The sequence below is a fragment of the Ipomoea nil genome, unplaced genomic scaffold, assembly GCF_001879475.1.
Source record: "Ipomoea nil cultivar Tokyo-kokei standard unplaced genomic scaffold, Asagao_1.1 scaffold1576, whole genome shotgun sequence".
NCBI lineage: Eukaryota > Viridiplantae > Streptophyta > Magnoliopsida > Solanales > Convolvulaceae > Ipomoea > Ipomoea nil.
In genome coordinates, this window is record NW_017618004.1 from 2,863,343 (window position 1) to 2,882,424 (window position 19,082).

At 35.2% G+C, this 19,082-nt stretch overlaps 3 protein-coding genes, 1 non-coding gene and 1 pseudogene across 6 annotated transcripts; all 5 read right to left on the bottom strand.

Moving 5' to 3' along the window:
- Positions 1–1,728: 1,728 nt before the first annotated feature.
- Positions 1,729–3,566, bottom strand: LOC109190799 (annotated as a pseudogene). The gene is made up of 2 exons (XR_002055794.1): positions 2,642–3,566; positions 1,729–2,533 (listed from the first exon to the last, which is right to left on the bottom strand). The product of XR_002055794.1 is annotated as a cytochrome P450 71A1-like (transcript).
- A 2,956-nt stretch (positions 3,567–6,522) lies between these two features.
- On the bottom strand, positions 6,523–7,735 carry LOC109190328 (cytochrome P450 83B1-like). The gene is made up of 2 exons (XM_019340796.1): positions 7,668–7,735; positions 6,523–7,330 (listed from the first exon to the last, which is right to left on the bottom strand). Exons 1-2 carry the CDS (start codon positions 7,733–7,735, stop codon positions 6,523–6,525), a joined length of 876 nt encoding a protein of 291 aa, XP_019196341.1.
- A 2,038-nt stretch (positions 7,736–9,773) lies between these two features.
- On the bottom strand, positions 9,774–9,847 carry TRNAI-AAU. Its single transcript has one exon. It is a non-coding gene; the product is annotated as a tRNA-Ile (tRNA).
- A 2,345-nt stretch (positions 9,848–12,192) lies between these two features.
- On the bottom strand, positions 12,193–14,032 carry LOC109190798 (cytochrome P450 71A1-like). 2 transcript variants are annotated; one of them, XR_002055793.1, is made up of 3 exons: positions 13,106–14,032; positions 12,326–12,997; positions 12,193–12,295 (listed from the first exon to the last, which is right to left on the bottom strand). XR_002055793.1 is itself a non-coding variant. In XM_019341416.1 (2 exons), the coding sequence occupies exons 1-2, from the start codon at positions 14,000–14,002 to the stop codon at positions 12,392–12,394; spliced, it is 1,503 nt and encodes a 500-aa protein (XP_019196961.1). In that variant the 5' UTR covers positions 14,003–14,032; the 3' UTR covers positions 12,193–12,391. The 2 variants fall into 2 exon arrangements, 1 of the variants encoding a protein (XP_019196961.1); XM_019341416.1 differs by having other exon boundaries at positions 12,193–12,997.
- Positions 14,033–16,997: 2,965 nt separating this feature from the next.
- Positions 16,998–18,210, bottom strand: LOC109190329 (cytochrome P450 83B1-like). The gene is made up of 2 exons (XM_019340797.1): positions 18,143–18,210; positions 16,998–17,805 (listed from the first exon to the last, which is right to left on the bottom strand). The coding sequence occupies exons 1-2, from the start codon at positions 18,208–18,210 to the stop codon at positions 16,998–17,000; spliced, it is 876 nt and encodes a 291-aa protein (XP_019196342.1).
- Positions 18,211–19,082: the final 872 nt, after the last annotated feature.

Here is a 19,082-nt window from a genome sequence, read left to right on the forward strand (position 1 = left end):
AAATTAATAAATTTTTATTATGAATTTAAGGTATTAATTTTATGAATGAATTTATAATTAACAAATTATGCACGTATTATACCAAAGTTGTTTATGGTTGCACAAAAAATAGTGCCACTAAATGCACCGTTTAAAAAAATTCACGGTATGGCATAGTTTTTGACCAGGATCTATAACATTATAATTGGCCTTAGTTTTTTCCTAATTGGCAAGTGAGAGTCCATAATTAATTTTTTTGTTTAATATTTTGTAAAAAGTGATGTGAAAGTTAGATTTTTTTTTTTATTTACTGAGTTAAAGTTATAAGGATGCAGAGAAAATAATGATTAGTGTAAATATAATGTTCGTATTGGAGGAATGTGTATAGCGTTGCATGGACAAAGAAACTAAAACGTACGTAGGCCAATGCCGTCCTTTGACAATCATTATACCATTGGACATAGTCACATTAGGTTCATTACTAGTATATTAAATGTTCATTTTTAGTATATTGAATACTCATTTTTTAAAGGTTTCTTTTTTATGTATTAAATGTCTATTTTAAAGCATAATTAATACATATCAAAAAATAAACATTCAGTAAGTGGCTTGTGGTCCACTGGTATCGGATGGCTTCCCTATGTGGGAGGGCTAGGTTTCGAGCCTCGATGTAGGCATAGATTGATTGTATGGGTATCCCCCTTCCTTTGTAAAAAAAAATAAAATAAAATAAACATTTAGTACATTGAAAATGAAATTCAATATACTAAAAATGAACATTTATCTGTGGTTTACATTGTAATGTGGATAGCTAGGGGTGGGCACTTCAGGTTTTAAAAAATGAAACCATTCAATTTCAATTTTTTTTTTTCGATTTGAAAGATTTCGGTTTCAGCTCGGTTGGGATCGGTTTGATTTAAGAATTCAGACATTCTCTAGTTCTCATGTACATAATTATTTATTTATTTTCATTAATACTTTAAATTTCAAAATCTAAACAAGTAAAAATATATATTTTAAATTTCTTAATTCAAAATAAGTCCAAACCGAACCAACCTCTTCACATGCATTTGGCGTTCTACAACAACGTCTCACATAATCGACGGCTCGTAGATAATATTTCATAATAAAGAACAATTGTGAAATTTTAGATTAGGGAATTGAAGATTATTTAGTATGTATATATATATATATATATATATATATATATATATATATATATAAACTGATTGATTTTTAAATTTTGTTTGATCTTTTAATTGAATTAATCGAAACTATTCGATTTATAAAATATAAAACTTATTGATTTTTAATAATAAACCAAAAGTGAAATGTGGATTCAATTCACTTCAAATAACCCAAATCAAAATACTCACTCCTATGGACCGCAATGTGAACTATACAATTTGCCATCATTCTGAGTGGTACTGAAATGGCCGGCGGGTAGGACAGTGGCGTGATGTGCATCAGTATCCACAATTCCATAACGTGTGTATTTGTAGCATCCACTCACGTCACGTCACGTCACGTCAACTTTTATTTCGTTTGTCTCTAGTATGCGTATTATCTTCCTGTTCTGAACATATTTCTACCATGTATATATTTTGTACCAATCATCATTTCAAATATTTATTACGGACTATCATTTTTTTTTGTTGTAAATTTAAACTTCTTTAACTAGTTCTCAGGAATAATGTTAACGCAGTTGCGCGTTTAGAATAATACAGGGATAATAGGAAGATAATAGAGTGGAGAGAAACTGCAGAAAATAGTATTGCCTGGTATTTATTACACAATTAAGTTTCATACTATCTTCGAAACTTCAAGAACGTATAGTAGCATATCAAAGCATGGGTAAGCGACATACAAAAGTAACTAGCATTTGGCAATTAAGTCAAGTAGAGATATTCATGGATCAATTTAATGTTGATCCAAAATTGAGCACAAATCACACCTTTTTGGCAACAAGGCACAAAGGGATCTTCTTATGCATTGTAATTCCGGGCGAAACGTTGGTGTCAATGTCTTCTTTCTTCAGCCAAGAAGGAAGTTCCCAATCAAACGCATAAAGAAGATTAGCGAGTGCAAGCTCCGCTGATGCAACCCCTAGTGCTATCCCGGGACAAACTCTCCTGCCACCTCCAAATGGAATGAATTCGAAATCTTGTCCTTTATAGTCAACCTTGTTATCTAGAAATCTCTCAGGATAGAATTCGTGAGGGTTTTCCCAACACTCAGGGTCTCTAGCAATAGCCCAACTATTCACAAATACTAGCATTTTCGGCTTAATTTCATATCCATCAATGGTGCAATTTGAGAGGGTTTCTCGTTCAACTAGGATGGGAACGGGTGGATATAACCTCAAGGTTTCTTTTACAACGGCTTTAAAATATGGTAATTCTTGAATGTCTTCTTCATTTATTCTACCTTTCTTCCCTACACGGTCCCTTATTTCTGATTGCACTATATTCATTATCCTAGGTTCTTTCATTAGAGCCGTCATGGCCCAGACTATTAGAGCTGCACTTGTGTCTGATCCGGCAACAAAAACAATCTGGAGTTTAAGAGATATGACAAATTTAAGGAAGAAATGAAAATATAATGTAAAAGATAGAAACTCAAACAGACAAAGGAAATTAAGAAATAAAACATCAAAACTTACCATTAACACCGCTTTAATGTGATCCAAGTGAGATTGACTGAAGATGAATTCTCCATCTTCAAACTGATTAAAACATCAAGTATATCACCATCCATTGATTTTGGCCTGTTTGGATCAAGATGTTGATCAATGAGTTCTTGATATAACGAATCCTGCTCCTTGAAAACTCTCTCAAGTCTTGCAGAGTTGCCAATGAGTTTATCTAACCAACCAAAAGATGGCAAAAAATCTGCAATTAAGGAGCCTCCCACCATCATTGCTTGAGATTCAGCCAGAAGTTTGTGAAACCCCACTTCCCTTGCCTTTCCTCATCATAACTCTTCCCAAAAGCAGACCTACAAATTATGTTACAAGTTAGAGACATGACTATCTCGCTTAAATTTACTAGTTGAGACGACAAGGCAAGCTCGGATATGCGATTCATCATCTGAGAGACTTCATCTTCCCGGATTGGTTGAAACTGCTTTACTCTTTTGAGGCTAAAGAGATGAAGAACAGAAATCTTTCTTATCTCTCTCCAATAGTCTCCATAAGGCGTAAACGCAATATCTAAGCCGTTGTAGGATAATGTCTGCCGGCCTATATATGAAGGCCGACTAGAAAACACCAAGTCGTGTGTCTTTAAGGCCTCTTTCGCCATTCTCGCTGAGGAAATTACTACAACTTGTCTGTAACCAAGTTTGATGCGCATCAAGGGGCCATATTTCTTTGAAAGTTTCCACAGGAAGACATGGGGCGCTGCACTATTAAGTTGATGCAAGTTCCCAATGATTGGAAGGCCTGGAGGACTTGGAAGAGAAGTTTGTGGCTTCCCAATACGTTTGCAAGTAGGAAGAAGAATATAATAATAAATCAAAATAAGAGCAGCAGGTAGAAGAAAAAGATGTAAAGCCATTTTTGCTTCATCTAAAATCCAAAGACAAATTAAACCATTTGACACCCACTTGGGAAGTAATATAAACAAGACCATCCCCATCTGTACATGATTTTTGTTAGAATTTTTTTTTCCTTGTCATCTAGGAGAAAGTAATATAAGAGCATCTCCATTGGTTCATGATTTTTGTTAGATATTTTTTTGCTATCTAGGAGAAAGTAATATAAGAGCATCTTCATCAGTTCATGATTTTTATTAGATTTTTTTATGACTATGGGGAAGAAAGTAATATAAGAGCATCTCCATCCGTTTATGATTTCTGTTAGATATTTTTTTTGCCATCTAGGAAAAGTAATATAAGAGCATCTCCATCCGTTATGATTTCTGTTAGATATTTTTTTTTGCCATCTAGGAAAAAGTAATATAAGAGCATCTCCATTCGTTTATGATTTTTGTTAGATATTTTTTTTGCCATCTAGGAGAAAGTAATATAAGAGCATCTCCATAAGTTCATGATTTTTATTAGATTTTTTTTTTGCCATCTAGGAGAAAGTGATATAAGAGCATCTCCATCTGTTTATGATTTCTGTTAGATATATTTTTTGCCATGAGAAAGTAATATAGGAGCATCTCCATAACTTCATGATTTTTATTAGATATTTTTTTTTTGCCATAATCTAGGAGAAAGTAATATAAGAGCATTTCCCTCCATTTATGATTTCTGTTAGATATTTCTTTTGCCATCTAGGAGAAAGTAATATAAGAGCATCTCCATTCGTTTATGATTTCTGTTAGATATTTTTTTTGCCATCTAGGAGAAAGTAATATAGGAGCATCTCCATAAGTTCATGATTTTTATTAGATTTTTTATTTTTTATTTTTTTTTGCTATCGGGGAGAAAGTAATATAAGAGCATCTCCATCAGTTTATGATTTTTGTTTGATTATTTTTTTATTTTTATTTTTTATTTTATTTATTTATTTTGCTATCTAGAAGCTAAGGAAGTAATATAGGAACATTTTCATCCGTTCATGATTTTGTTAAATTTTTATTTTTTATTTTTTTTGCCATCTAGAAGAAAGAGAGTGGGAGAGAAAAGAGGGGAAAAAAAAAAGAAAAAAAAAAAAAAGAAAGTTGTGTCAGTTAAAAAAATGCTTCTTAACACGTTCAGATGGTGTGTACACGCGCATGGTATGCACTAGGTAGAACACGCATTGAGGGTTTTTTTTTTTTTTTTTTTTTTTTTTTTTTTTTTGTGATGGGTCCCACAAAAACTTGATTCCTACAAATTAAGTTTTTGATCTCTCATCTCATCTCTTCCCTTCACTACCTCACTTCCTCCCTCCTCCCCATCAAGCAAAAAACCCACAAAACCTTCTATGCTGGTACAAATATTACATGTCTAATAATTGTCCAATTGCATTCGATATCATTTCTTGAGTAAAATGAAATCAATTAAGAACAGAAAACGTAAACAAAGAGTTTAACTGTACATTTACAAAACTACCTGTTCGACTTTGCTTCACTAACGTAACTAGCATCCACTACACTTGTCATATTCAAGCTACACCCATCCACTACACTTCAACATATATACGTAACTACCATCCACTACACTTCAACATATATATACAATAGATCTTTGCTTCACTAACGTAACTACCATCCACTACACTTCAACACATGATACTTCACATGTCATATTCAAGCTACACTATACAATAGATCTCAACCTTGTAGAATATGCCTTTATTTTTTTTAATACTAGTTCATAACTAGTTTCTCAAACTATTGAAGCATAAAGAGCCAATATCGCCTCCACTGAGGCTCGATCCCACAACCTCCCATATAAAGGAGCAACTTCGTGTCACTGGAACACAAGATCCTTAATTTGCACCTTGTTGAATATGCCCTTAGGAAATAAACTTGCAATATTTAGCACACCTATGGGTCGGGGTAGTTATGCTCATCTAGCAATGCAACTAGAAACACCCAACAAGTTCAACCAATGATTGAACTTGTTAGTAGTCATTATCTTCAATTCATCAATATGTCAATTACATTATCACTAGTAAGAACTTTTTGCAACTATATATATCTCTTCGGAAGCAACTAACTCTCTAATCTTGTGGAACCTCACATCAATATGCTTAGTCTTAGAATGGTAAACTTGGTTCTTAGCTAGCCAAATAGATGACATTTTGACTATCACAAAGCAATTGAACTCGACCTTGCTCAATACCCATTTCCTTGACCAAACTTGAAACCATAGTGATTTGTTCTTAGTTTTCTCCAGGAGAGAAGTGAGAACCATTCAGCGCCGTCCACGTGTACACTCCGTGCTCCTGTTTTGGTCGGGGCCAAACGGTTCGGGTCAAAGTTAGCAGGCCAACCTTTGGGCCTATATAAGCGACATTGACCCTCCATTTTAGGGGGTCCTTCTCTCTCCTCCATCTCTCTACACTTAGAAGCCTCTCAACTCTCTCTACAAGCTCTCCAAATTATACAATGAATAAAAGGCACCCTTGAGCTACATTTATGTCTTCTTTCCTTTGTTATTATTCTACGATTCTCGTACTTGCTTTATACATACGGTATGCACTCTGGGTAATTATCCACATCAATGCTGACATGTTATTTTTTTTTATCTAACTTGCGGTTTTTTTTTCACTTTTTTTTTTCTGCAGAAAAATTCAATTTCTTTTACGTATTTCTAGATTATGTTGATTTCTAATATGGCTTGAAAGATTCCAACTCCTCATCTGTTGCGAGTGTTGAGTGTGAAAACACGTAGAGGTATTCTAATCGGAATGCATCCATGTTGTTGTTACCATAAATTTGCCCTGCAAAATGTATATTTTTGTCGTTGAGGGGTACCCCATCGTCTTCACAAACATGGCCGCTTCCCTCGGGGACATATGGCCGTGTCCTTTCTTCGCTGTCTATCTCTTTCTCTTTTCAGTGTTGCACATTATACCTCATAACGTGAAGTTCCTTAGCTTCTACTTCAGTCAGATTGTGGCTGCGGCCAGTAAACGTAAGCATGTCCTTTTCGTATCTTCAAACTGATTAAAACATCAAGTATATCACCATCCATTGATTTTGGCCTGTTTGGATCAAGATGTTGATCAATGAGTTCTTGATAAAACGAATCTTGCTCCTTGAAAACTCTCTCAAGTCTTGCAGAATTTCCAATGAGTTTATCTAACCAACCAAAAGATGGCAAAAAATCTGCAATTAAGGAGCCTCCCACCATCATTGCCTGAGATTCAACCAGAAGTTTGTGAAACCCCCACTTCCCTGGTCTTTCCTCATCATAACTCTTCCCAAAAGCAGACCTACAAATTATGTTGCAAGTTAGAGACATGGCCATCTCGCTTAGATTCACTAGCTGAGACGACAAGGCAAGCTCAGATATCCGATTCATCATCCGAGAGACTTCATCTTCCCGAATTGGTTGAAACTGCTTCACTCTCTTGAGGCTAAACAGATGAAGAACAGAAATCTTTCTTATCTCTCTCCAGTAGTCTCCATAAGGCGTAAACGCAATTTCTAAGCCGTTGTAGGATAACCTCTGCCGGCCTATAAATAAAGGCCTACTAGAAAACGCCAAGTCGTGTGTCTTTAAGGCCTCTTTCGCCATTCTCGCTGAGGAAATCACTACAACTTCTCTGTAACCAAGTTTCATGCTCATCAGGGGACCATATTTCTTAGAAAGTTTCCAAAGGAAGACATGGGGCGCTGTGCTATCAAGTTGATGCAAGTTCCCAATGATTGGCAGCCCCGGAGGACCTGGTGCATAATTATTGGACTTCCTAATAGTAGGAAGAATAATATAATTAGTAATGAAAATAAGTGCAATAGGTAGAAGAAAGAGTAGTTGCGGAAGCATTTTTGCATAAAAAACTAACACAAAGAATGAAGCTAAGGCTATTGCGTATTGGACTATTGGTCATCACCTTAAAGGACACATATATAGCTCATCTATGATGGCGGCTTATCAGCTTATGTATTGGTTGCTGAAAAGATGACAAATTTTGTTTTCATAAATATTAAGCTGTCAGAATGTATGAAATATTATCTTTTTTGTCGCCTCCCACTCTCCCAGAATTGGATTATATTTTGATCGAGAATCAAACTTAAGCGATGTGCCTTTCAGAAATATGGGTTTGGGTGGCAGCTTCTGGCTTCAACAGACTGCTGACTCGGATACTTTGCATGGTCGTATAGTGCCAGATTGACAGCAATTATATTGTGGGTGGTTGAGGAAACCACTTTGATCTTCTTGAATTGATGGCTGCTAATAATACTTATTATTTATAAATTTAGAAAGGGATACAACACTTTTGTGGCGGTGGTTTTTTAATTTATTTTATTCGTTTGAGGAGAGAAACTCAGAAATATTATTAATAATGTATATTAAGTAAACTTTGTTTAGTAATTTCTTATATGAGTTAATATCTAATATAGTCTTCAATTATAGTGATTTTACTTAATTTAGTTTTAAATGATTTTTTGTGTTTAATTTAATCATCGACTTTGATGATTTTACACAATTTAATCCTTTGTTAAAAATTCTGTTAGTTGACTGTTAGAAATATAGTCCTAATGATAATTTCTCATCCTTCATCCCATTTGGGATGATTCTTCCTTCTTCACCTTATTAAGCTCCACGCAGAAATGGAGATCTTCATCTCTATATATATCAACTTCAACCCTAAATAAATAAATAAACAAAGGGAAGAAGGAATCATTTGCATTTCTATGTGGATCTTAAACAAGGTGAGAACAAATAGTGTGCATCCATATAATATTTTTTAATAGTCTAGATTAGATTAAGTGTGTGCGAACGCGAATTAAATGCGCACACTCACACACACACACACACACACTATATTGATATGGAATATACGCCCAGACCTGTACTTGACCATATCATATGCCTACTCGGCATACGGGTGGGTCGCTGAGGGTAATCATTCTTGACCACCAACCGACCTAGAACGACTCGGCCCAACCTCCAATAAAGTGCCGACCAGGGATAAGTAAGTTGCCTTTATTCCTGGAACTCAGATCCTTTCTCCGACCTACTTAGGTCGGGAAGGAGGTAAGCACCTCGACCTCCCCCCACTTCGAGAATTGGTCAGCAATCACAGTAGCTTAATCCGACGGCGGTAAAAGTGATGACTTCAAGAATCTTCGAGCAAGTGGAGAAATCCGCAAGGCCTCCAACCTGCACCTCTGCATGAAGAGCACGCGTCACACATGTCGAGCTTTTTGGCATGTGTTCCCCCAACTCCCCTATAAATAGCGCATTTAGTGCAGGGGAATTGAAGACTTTTTGGAGGATTTTTCTATCTAGCCTTATCAAGCTCAGGAACCTCTGGCCTCACATCATTACCCGATCATAAATTTTTAAACCATCAAGCAGATCGGTCCACGATCACACCGTACACGCTACGTATTTGTAGACCCTGTAAGATTTACCATATTAGTACTTTACGTATTTGTAGGACTTACCGTATTTACTACATCATTTTGGTGCCGTTCGTGAGGAACGGTACATAGCAAGCCGCTCATTGTGTTTCTACCAATCTCCAACATATACCCATATTTAGATTTCTTTAACGAACTGAGCCAGAAGCTGAAGACAACAACTCTGACCTGAGGACTCACCTGAACTCCCGAATGGACCTCAATCAAAATCTGACAAAGGGAGCGCTTCCACCCGAGCCGATAAACATGATACACCAATTAAGGACCTACATTCCCAGTGACTCCCGCTTAGAGGGGTCCTAGCCTCAAGCTTACCAATTTAGCAGCTTTCATTGGCAGTGACTTAATAGTAGAGTTAGGAACTATACATCGTGCATATTTGTAACTAAAGCGAATTCTGAGATAGGTATCTCTCCGAGCAATCTTGTGCAAGGAAACAACATGACTAGCTAGCTAACCTTTTTGGGGTTGCGTTGTTAATTGGTGCCATCACAATTTGTTTTGTATCAAACCTTGTTGATGGACGTGCATTATATTATGCCGGATTTTTGTGATTAGCAGTATATCCAAATCTGTGCTATAAACACTCATGTGGAGAGCACGAGATTCGACTTGAATTCTTCACAAATCATTGGGAGTGAATTGCCGCTTCATCCTATGTACTTTATTTTGATTGCACTTCTTGGCCTGTTTGTGTTTGGCCTTCTTTCGTACCTGAACCTTGTGTAATAAAGTGTGTACGCCGTAAAATAATACAAATAATGGCCCATGCAGGTCTCGAACCTACGACCTTCGCGTTATTAGCACGGCGCTCTAACCAACTGAGCTAATAAGCCCTGAAAATTTATTGTTACTGAAAACATATTTATTCAAATAAAATGGTTGTTAGTGCTGACTAGCAAGGGTTTTTAGACTTGAGTCTGCGAAAATCAGTCTATTTGAGTGTTTGATTAATTAGTTTTTTAGTAACAATTTATTGCTTCAAAACAAATTCAAAAAGCTGTTCAAAGTAACTTTTTCGATAATCTTTTTGAAAAAGTCATTTTGTATGTAATCAGCTATCTGCTAACAGCTAATTTATTACCAAACATACATATTTCTATAATCAACTAATGTTATTAACTAGTCAAGCCCACTAACTCAATCAGCTAAGAGTTATTTACTAAACACCTCCAATATGTGAACTGTAGGTGAATAAACAAAAAGTTATACGATCATAAATTGAGCATGTCAATATATTATGAAGTTAATGATTTATTTAGTTTATGGTGTAGTATTACACATATAGCTTTTAAACTTGTTGTATTGGCTTAGTAGTCTTATTTCTTGTATATTAGTACAATTATGTGATTGTATTTAGTTTACATTTAAATATATATAGTTTTAAATAATTATTTTTACATTTAATTATGATTATTATAGTATAATATTAAGAGATATTTGGTTGAAAATTAATAAATTTTTATTATGAATTTAAGGTATTAATTTTATGAATGAATTTATAATTAACAAATTATGCACGTATTATACCAAAGTTGTTTATGGTTGCACAAAAAATAGTGCCACTAAATGCACCGTTTAAAAAAATTCACGGTATGGCATAGTTTTTGACCAGGATCTATAACATTATAATTGGCCTTAGTTTTTTCCTAATTGGCAAGTGAGAGTCCATAATTAATTTTTTTGTTTAATATTTTGTAAAAAGTGATGTGAAAGTTAGATTTTTTTTTTATTTACTGAGTTAAAGTTATAAGGATGCAGAGAAAATAATGATTAGTGTAAATATAATGTTCGTATTGGAGGAATGTGTATAGCGTTGCATGGACAAAGAAACTAAAACGTACGTAGGCCAATGCCGTCCTTTGACAATCATTATACCATTGGACATAGTCACATTAGGTTCATTACTAGTATATTAAATGTTCATTTTTAGTATATTGAATACTCATTTTTTAAAGGTTTCTTTTTTATGTATTAAATGTCTATTTTAAAGCATAATTAATACATATCAAAAAATAAACATTCAGTAAGTGGCTTGTGGTCCACTGGTATCGGATGGCTTCCCTATGTGGGAGGGCTAGGTTTCGAGCCTCGATGTAGGCATAGATTGATTGTATGGGTATCCCCCTTCCTTTGTAAAAAAAAATAAAATAAAATAAACATTTAGTACATTGAAAATGAAATTCAATATACTAAAAATGAACATTTATCTGTGGTTTACATTGTAATGTGGATAGCTAGGGGTGGGCACTTCAGGTTTTAAAAAATGAAACCATTCAATTTCAATTTTTTTTTTTCGATTTGAAAGATTTCGGTTTCAGCTCGGTTGGGATCGGTTTGATTTAAGAATTCAGACATTCTCTAGTTCTCATGTACATAATTATTTATTTATTTTCATTAATACTTTAAATTTCAAAATCTAAACAAGTAAAAAATATATATTTTAAATTTCTTAATTCAAAATAAGTCCAAACCGAACCAACCTCTTCACATGCATTTGGCGTTCTACAACAACGTCTCACATAATCGACGGCTCGTAGATAATATTTCATAATAAAGAACAATTGTGAAATTTTAGATTAGGGAATTGAAGATTATTTAGTATGTATATATATATATATATATATATATATATATATATATATATATATATAAACTGATTGATTTTTAAATTTTGTTTGATCTTTTAATTGAATTAATCGAAACTATTCGATTTATAAAATATAAAACTTATTGATTTTTAATAATAAACCAAAAGTGAAATGTGGATTCAATTCACTTCAAATAACCCAAATCAAAATACTCACTCCTATGGACCGCAATGTGAACTATACAATTTGCCATCATTCTGAGTGGTACTGAAAATGGCCGGCGGGTAGGACAGTGGCGTGATGTGCATCAGTATCCACAATTCCATAACGTGTGTATTTGTAGCATCCACTCACGTCACGTCACGTCACGTCAACTTTTATTTCGTTTGTCTCTAGTATGCGTATTATCTTCCTGTTCTGAACATATTTCTACCATGTATATATTTTGTACCAATCATCATTTCAAATATTTATTACGGACTATCATTTTTTTTTGTTGTAAATTTAAACTTCTTTAACTAGTTCTCAGGAATAATGTTAACGCAGTTGCGCGTTTAGAATAATACAGGGATAATAGGAAGATAATAGAGTGGAGAGAAACTGCAGAAAATAGTATTGCCTGGTATTTATTACACAATTAAGTTTCATACTATCTTCGAAACTTCAAGAACGTATAGTAGCATATCAAAGCATGGGTAAGCGACATACAAAAGTAACTAGCATTTGGCAATTAAGTCAAGTAGAGATATTCATGGATCAATTTAATGTTGATCCAAAATTGAGCACAAATCACACCTTTTTGGCAACAAGGCACAAAGGGATCTTCTTATGCATTGTAATTCCGGGCGAAACGTTGGTGTCAATGTCTTCTTTCTTCAGCCAAGAAGGAAGTTCCCAATCAAACGCATAAAGAAGATTAGCGAGTGCAAGCTCCGCTGATGCAACCCCTAGTGCTATCCCGGGACAAACTCTCCTGCCACCTCCAAATGGAATGAATTCGAAATCTTGTCCTTTATAGTCAACCTTGTTATCTAGAAATCTCTCAGGATAGAATTCGTGAGGGTTTTCCCAACACTCAGGGTCTCTAGCAATAGCCCAACTATTCACAAATACTAGCATTTTCGGCTTAATTTCATATCCATCAATGGTGCAATTTGAGAGGGTTTCTCGTTCAACTAGGATGGGAACGGGTGGATATAACCTCAAGGTTTCTTTTACAACGGCTTTAAAATATGGTAATTCTTGAATGTCTTCTTCATTTATTCTACCTTTCTTCCCTACACGGTCCCTTATTTCTGATTGCACTATATTCATTATCCTAGGTTCTTTCATTAGAGCCGTCATGGCCCAGACTATTAGAGCTGCACTTGTGTCTGATCCGGCAACAAAAACAATCTGGAGTTTAAGAGATATGACAAATTTAAGGAAGAAATGAAAATATAATGTAAAAGATAGAAACTCAAACAGACAAAGGAAATTAAGAAATAAAACATCAAAACTTACCATTAACACCGCTTTAATGTGATCCCAAGTGAGATTGACTGAAGATGAATTCTCCATCTTCAAACTGATTAAAACATCAAGTATATCACCATCCATTGATTTTGGCCTGTTTGGATCAAGATGTTGATCAATGAGTTCTTGATATAACGAATCCTGCTCCTTGAAAACTCTCTCAAGTCTTGCAGAGTTGCCAATGAGTTTATCTAACCAACCAAAAGATGGCAAAAAATCTGCAATTAAGGAGCCTCCCACCATCATTGCTTGAGATTCAGCCAGAAGTTTGTGAAACCCCCACTTCCCTTGCCTTTCCTCATCATAACTCTTCCCAAAAGCAGACCTACAAATTATGTTACAAGTTAGAGACATGACTATCTCGCTTAAATTTACTAGTTGAGACGACAAGGCAAGCTCGGATATGCGATTCATCATCTGAGAGACTTCATCTTCCCGGATTGGTTGAAACTGCTTTACTCTTTTGAGGCTAAAGAGATGAAGAACAGAAATCTTTCTTATCTCTCTCCAATAGTCTCCATAAGGCGTAAACGCAATATCTAAGCCGTTGTAGGATAATGTCTGCCGGCCTATATATGAAGGCCGACTAGAAAACACCAAGTCGTGTGTCTTTAAGGCCTCTTTCGCCATTCTCGCTGAGGAAATTACTACAACTTGTCTGTAACCAAGTTTGATGCGCATCAAGGGGCCATATTTCTTTGAAAGTTTCCACAGGAAGACATGGGGCGCTGCACTATTAAGTTGATGCAAGTTCCCAATGATTGGAAGGCCTGGAGGACTTGGAAGAGAAGTTTGTGGCTTCCCAATACGTTTGCAAGTAGGAAGAAGAATATAATAATAAATCAAAATAAGAGCAGCAGGTAGAAGAAAAAGATGTAAAGCCATTTTTGCTTCATCTAAAATCCAAAGACAAATTAAACCATTTGACACCCACTTGGGAAGTAATATAAACAAGACCATCCCCATCTGTACATGATTTTTGTTAGAATTTTTTTTTCCTTGTCATCTAGGAGAAAGTAATATAAGAGCATCTCCATTGGTTCATGATTTTTGTTAGATATTTTTTTGCTATCTAGGAGAAAGTAATATAAGAGCATCTTCATCAGTTCATGATTTTTATTAGATTTTTTTTATGACTATGGGGAAGAAAGTAATATAAGAGCATCTCCATCCGTTTATGATTTCTGTTAGATATTTTTTTTGCCATCTAGGAAAAAGTAATATAAGAGCATCTCCATCCGTTATGATTTCTGTTAGATATTTTTTTTTGCCATCTAGGAAAAAGTAATATAAGAGCATCTCCATTCGTTTATGATTTTTGTTAGATATTTTTTTTGCCATCTAGGAGAAAGTAATATAAGAGCATCTCCATAAGTTCATGATTTTTATTAGATTTTTTTTTTGCCATCTAGGAGAAAGTGATATAAGAGCATCTCCATCTGTTTATGATTTCTGTTAGATATATTTTTTGCCATGAGAAAGTAATATAGGAGCATCTCCATAACTTCATGATTTTTATTAGATATTTTTTTTTTGCCATAATCTAGGAGAAAGTAATATAAGAGCATTTCCCTCCATTTATGATTTCTGTTAGATATTTCTTTTGCCATCTAGGAGAAAGTAATATAAGAGCATCTCCATTCGTTTATGATTTCTGTTAGATATTTTTTTTGCCATCTAGGAGAAAGTAATATAGGAGCATCTCCATAAGTTCATGATTTTTATTAGATTTTTTTATTTTTTTATTTTTTTTTGCTATCGGGGAGAAAGTAATATAAGAGCATCTCCATCAGTTTATGATTTTTGTTTGATTATTTTTTTATTTTTATTTTTTATTTTATTTATTTATTTTGCTATCTAGAAGCTAAGGAAGTAATATAGGAACATTTTCATCCGTTCATGATTTTTGTTAAATTTTTATTTTTTATTTTTTTTGCCATCTAGAAGAAAGAGAGTGGGAGAGAAAAAGAGGGGAAAAAAAAAAGAAAAAAAAAAAAAAAGAAAGTTGTGTCAGTTAAAAAAAATGCTTCTTAACACGTTCAGATGGTGTGTACACGCGCATGGTATGCACTAGGTAGAACACGCATTGAGGGTTTTTTTTTTTTTTTTTTTTTTTTTTTTTTTTTTGTGATGGGTCCCACAAAAACTTGATTCCTACAAATTAAGTTTTTGATCTCTCATCTCATCTCTTCCCTTCACTACCTCACTTCCTCCCTCCTCCCCATCAAGCAAAAAACCCACAAAACCTTCTATGCTGGTACAAATATTACATGTCTAATAATTGTCCAATTGCATTCGATATCATTTCTTGAGTAAAATGAAATCAATTAAGAACAGAAAACGTAAACAAAGAGTTTAACTGTACATTTACAAAACTACCTGTTCGACTTTGCTTCACTAACGTAACTAGCATCCACTACACTTGTCATATTCAAGCTACACCCATCCACTACACTTCAACATATATACGTAACTACCATCCACTACACTTCAACATATATATACAATAGATCTTTGCTTCACTAACGTAACTACCATCCACTACACTTCAACACATGATACTTCACATGTCATATTCAAGCTACACTATACAATAGATCTCAACCTTGTAGAATATGCCTTTATTTTTTTTAATACTAGTTCATAACTAGTTTCTCAAACTATTGAAGCATAAAGAGCCAATATCGCCTCCACTGAGGCTCGATCCCACAACCTCCCATATAAAGGAGCAACTTCGTGTCACTGGAACACAAGATCCTTAATTTGCACCTTGTTGAATATGCCCTTAGGAAATAAACTTGCAATATTTAGCACACCTATGGGTCGGGGTAGTTATGCTCATCTAGCAATGCAACTAGAAACACCCAACAAGTTCAACCAATGATTGAACTTGTTAGTAGTCATTATCTTCAATTCATCAATATGTCAATTACATTATCACTAGTAAGAACTTTTTGCAACTATATATATCTCTTCGGAAGCAACTAACTCTCTAATCTTGTGGAACCTCACATCAATATGCTTAGTCTTAGAATGGTAAACTTGGTTCTTAGCTAGCCAAATAGATGACATTTTGACTATCACAAAGCAATTGAACTCGACCTTGCTCAATACCCATTTCCTTGACCAAACTTGAAACCATAGTGATTTGTTCTTAGTTTTCTCCAGGAGAGAAGTGAGAACCATTCAGCGCCGTCCACGTGTACACTCCGTGCTCCTGTTTTGGTCGGGGCCAAACGGTTCGGGTCAAAGTTAGCAGGCCAACCTTTGGGCCTATATAAGCGACATTGACCCTCCATTTTAGGGGGTCCTTCTCTCTCCTCCATCTCTCTACACTTAGAAGCCTCTCAACTCTCTCTACAAGCTCTCCAAATTATACAATGAATAAAAGGCACCCTTGAGCTACATTTATGTCTTCTTTCCTTTGTTATTATTCTACGATTCTCGTACTTGCTTTATACATACGGTATGCACTCTGGGTAATTATCCACATCAATGCTGACATGTTATTTTTTTTTATCTAACTTGCGGTTTTTTTTTTCACTTTTTTTTTTCTGCAGAAAAATTCAATTTCTTTTACGTATTTCTAGATTATGTTGATTTCTAATATGGCTTGAAAGATTCCAACTCCTCATCTGTTGCGAGTGTTGAGTGTGAAAACACGTAGAGGTATTCTAATCGGAATGCATCCATGTTGTTGTTACCATAAATTTGCCCTGCAAAATGTATATTTTTGTCGTTGAGGGGTACCCCATCGTCTTCACAAACATGGCCGCTTCCCTCGGGGACATATGGCCGTGTCCTTTCTTCGCTGTCTATCTCTTTCTCTTTTCAGTGTTGCACATTATACCTCATAACGTGAAGTTCCTTAGCTTCTACTTCAGTCAGATTGTGGCTGCGGCCAGTAAACGTAAGCATGTCCTTTTCGTATCTTCAAACTGATTAAAACATCAAGTATATCACCATCCATTGATTTTGGCCTGTTTGGATCAAGATGTTGATCAATGAGTTCTTGATAAAACGAATCTTGCTCCTTGAAAACTCTCTCAAGTCTTGCAGAATTTCCAATGAGTTTATCTAACCAACCAAAAGATGGCAAAAAATCTGCAATTAAGGAGCCTCCCACCATCATTGCCTGAGATTCAACCAGAAGTTTGTGAAACCCCCACTTCCCTGGTCTTTCCTCATCATAACTCTTCCCAAAAGCAGACCTACAAATTATGTTGCAAGTTAGAGACATGGCCATCTCGCTTAGATTCACTAGCTGAGACGACAAGGCAAGCTCAGATATCCGATTCATCATCCGAGAGACTTCATCTTCCCGAATTGGTTGAAACTGCTTCACTCTCTTGAGGCTAAACAGATGAAGAACAGAAATCTTTCTTATCTCTCTCCAGTAGTCTCCATAAGGCGTAAACGCAATTTCTAAGCCGTTGTAGGATAACCTCTGCCGGCCTATAAATAAAGGCCTACTAGAAAACGCCAAGTCGTGTGTCTTTAAGGCCTCTTTCGCCATTCTCGCTGAGGAAATCACTACAACTTCTCTGTAACCAAGTTTCATGCTCATCAGGGGACCATATTTCTTAGAAAGTTTCCAAAGGAAGACATGGGGCGCTGTGCTATCAAGTTGATGCAAGTTCCCAATGATTGGCAGCCCCGGAGGACCTGGTGCATAATTATTGGACTTCCTAATAGTAGGAAGAATAATATAATTAGTAATGAAAATAAGTGCAATAGGTAGAAGAAAGAGTAGTTGCGGAAGCATTTTTGCATAAAAAACTAACACAAAGAATGAAGCTAAGGCTATTGCGTATTGGACTATTGGTCATCACCTTAAAGGACACATATATAGCTCATCTATGATGGCGGCTTATCAGCTTATGTATTGGTTGCTGAAAAGATGACAAATTTTGTTTTCATAAATATTAAGCTGTCAGAATGTATGAAATATTATCTTTTTTGTCGCCTCCCACTCTCCCAGAATTGGATTATATTTTGATCGAGAATCAAACTTAAGCGATGTGCCTTTCAGAAATATGGGTTTGGGTGGCAGCTTCTGGCTTCAACAGACTGCTGACTCGGATACTTTGCATGGTCGTATAGTGCCAGATTGACAGCAATTATATTGTGGGTGGTTGAGGAAACCACTTTGATCTTCTTGAATTGATGGCTGCTAATAATACTTATTATTTATAAATTTAGAAAGGGATACAACACTTTTGTGGCGGTGGTTTTTTAATTTATTTTATTCGTTTGAGGAGAGAAACTCAGAAATATTATTAATAATGTATATTAAGTAAACTTTGTTTAGTAATTTCTTATATGAGTTAATATCTAATATAGTCTTCAATTATAGTGATTTTACTTAATTTAGTTTTAAATGATTTTTTGTGTTTAATTTAATCATCGACTTTGATGATTTTACACAATTTAATCCTTTGTTAAAAATTCTGTTAGTTGACTGTTAGAAATATAGTCCTAATGATAATTTCTCATCCTTCATCCCATTTGGGATGATTCTTCCTTCTTCACCTTATTAAGCTCCACGCAGAAATGGAGATCTTCATCTCTATATATATCAACTTCAACCCTAAATAAATAAATAAACAAAGGGAAGAAGGAATCATTTGCATTTCTATGTGGATCTTAAACAAGGTGAGAACAAATAGTGTGCATCCATATAATATTTTTTAATAGTCTAGATTAGATTAAGTGTGTGCGAACGCGAATTAAATGCGCACACTCACACACACACACACACACACTATATTGATATGGAATATACGCCCAGACCTGTACTTGACCATATCATATGCCTACTCGGCATACGGGTGGGTCGCTGAGGGTAATCATTCTTGACCACCAACCGACCTAGAACGACTCGGCCCAACCTCCAATAAAGTGCCGACCAGGGATAAGTAAGTTGCCTTTATTCCTGGAACTCAGATCCTTTCTCCGACCTACT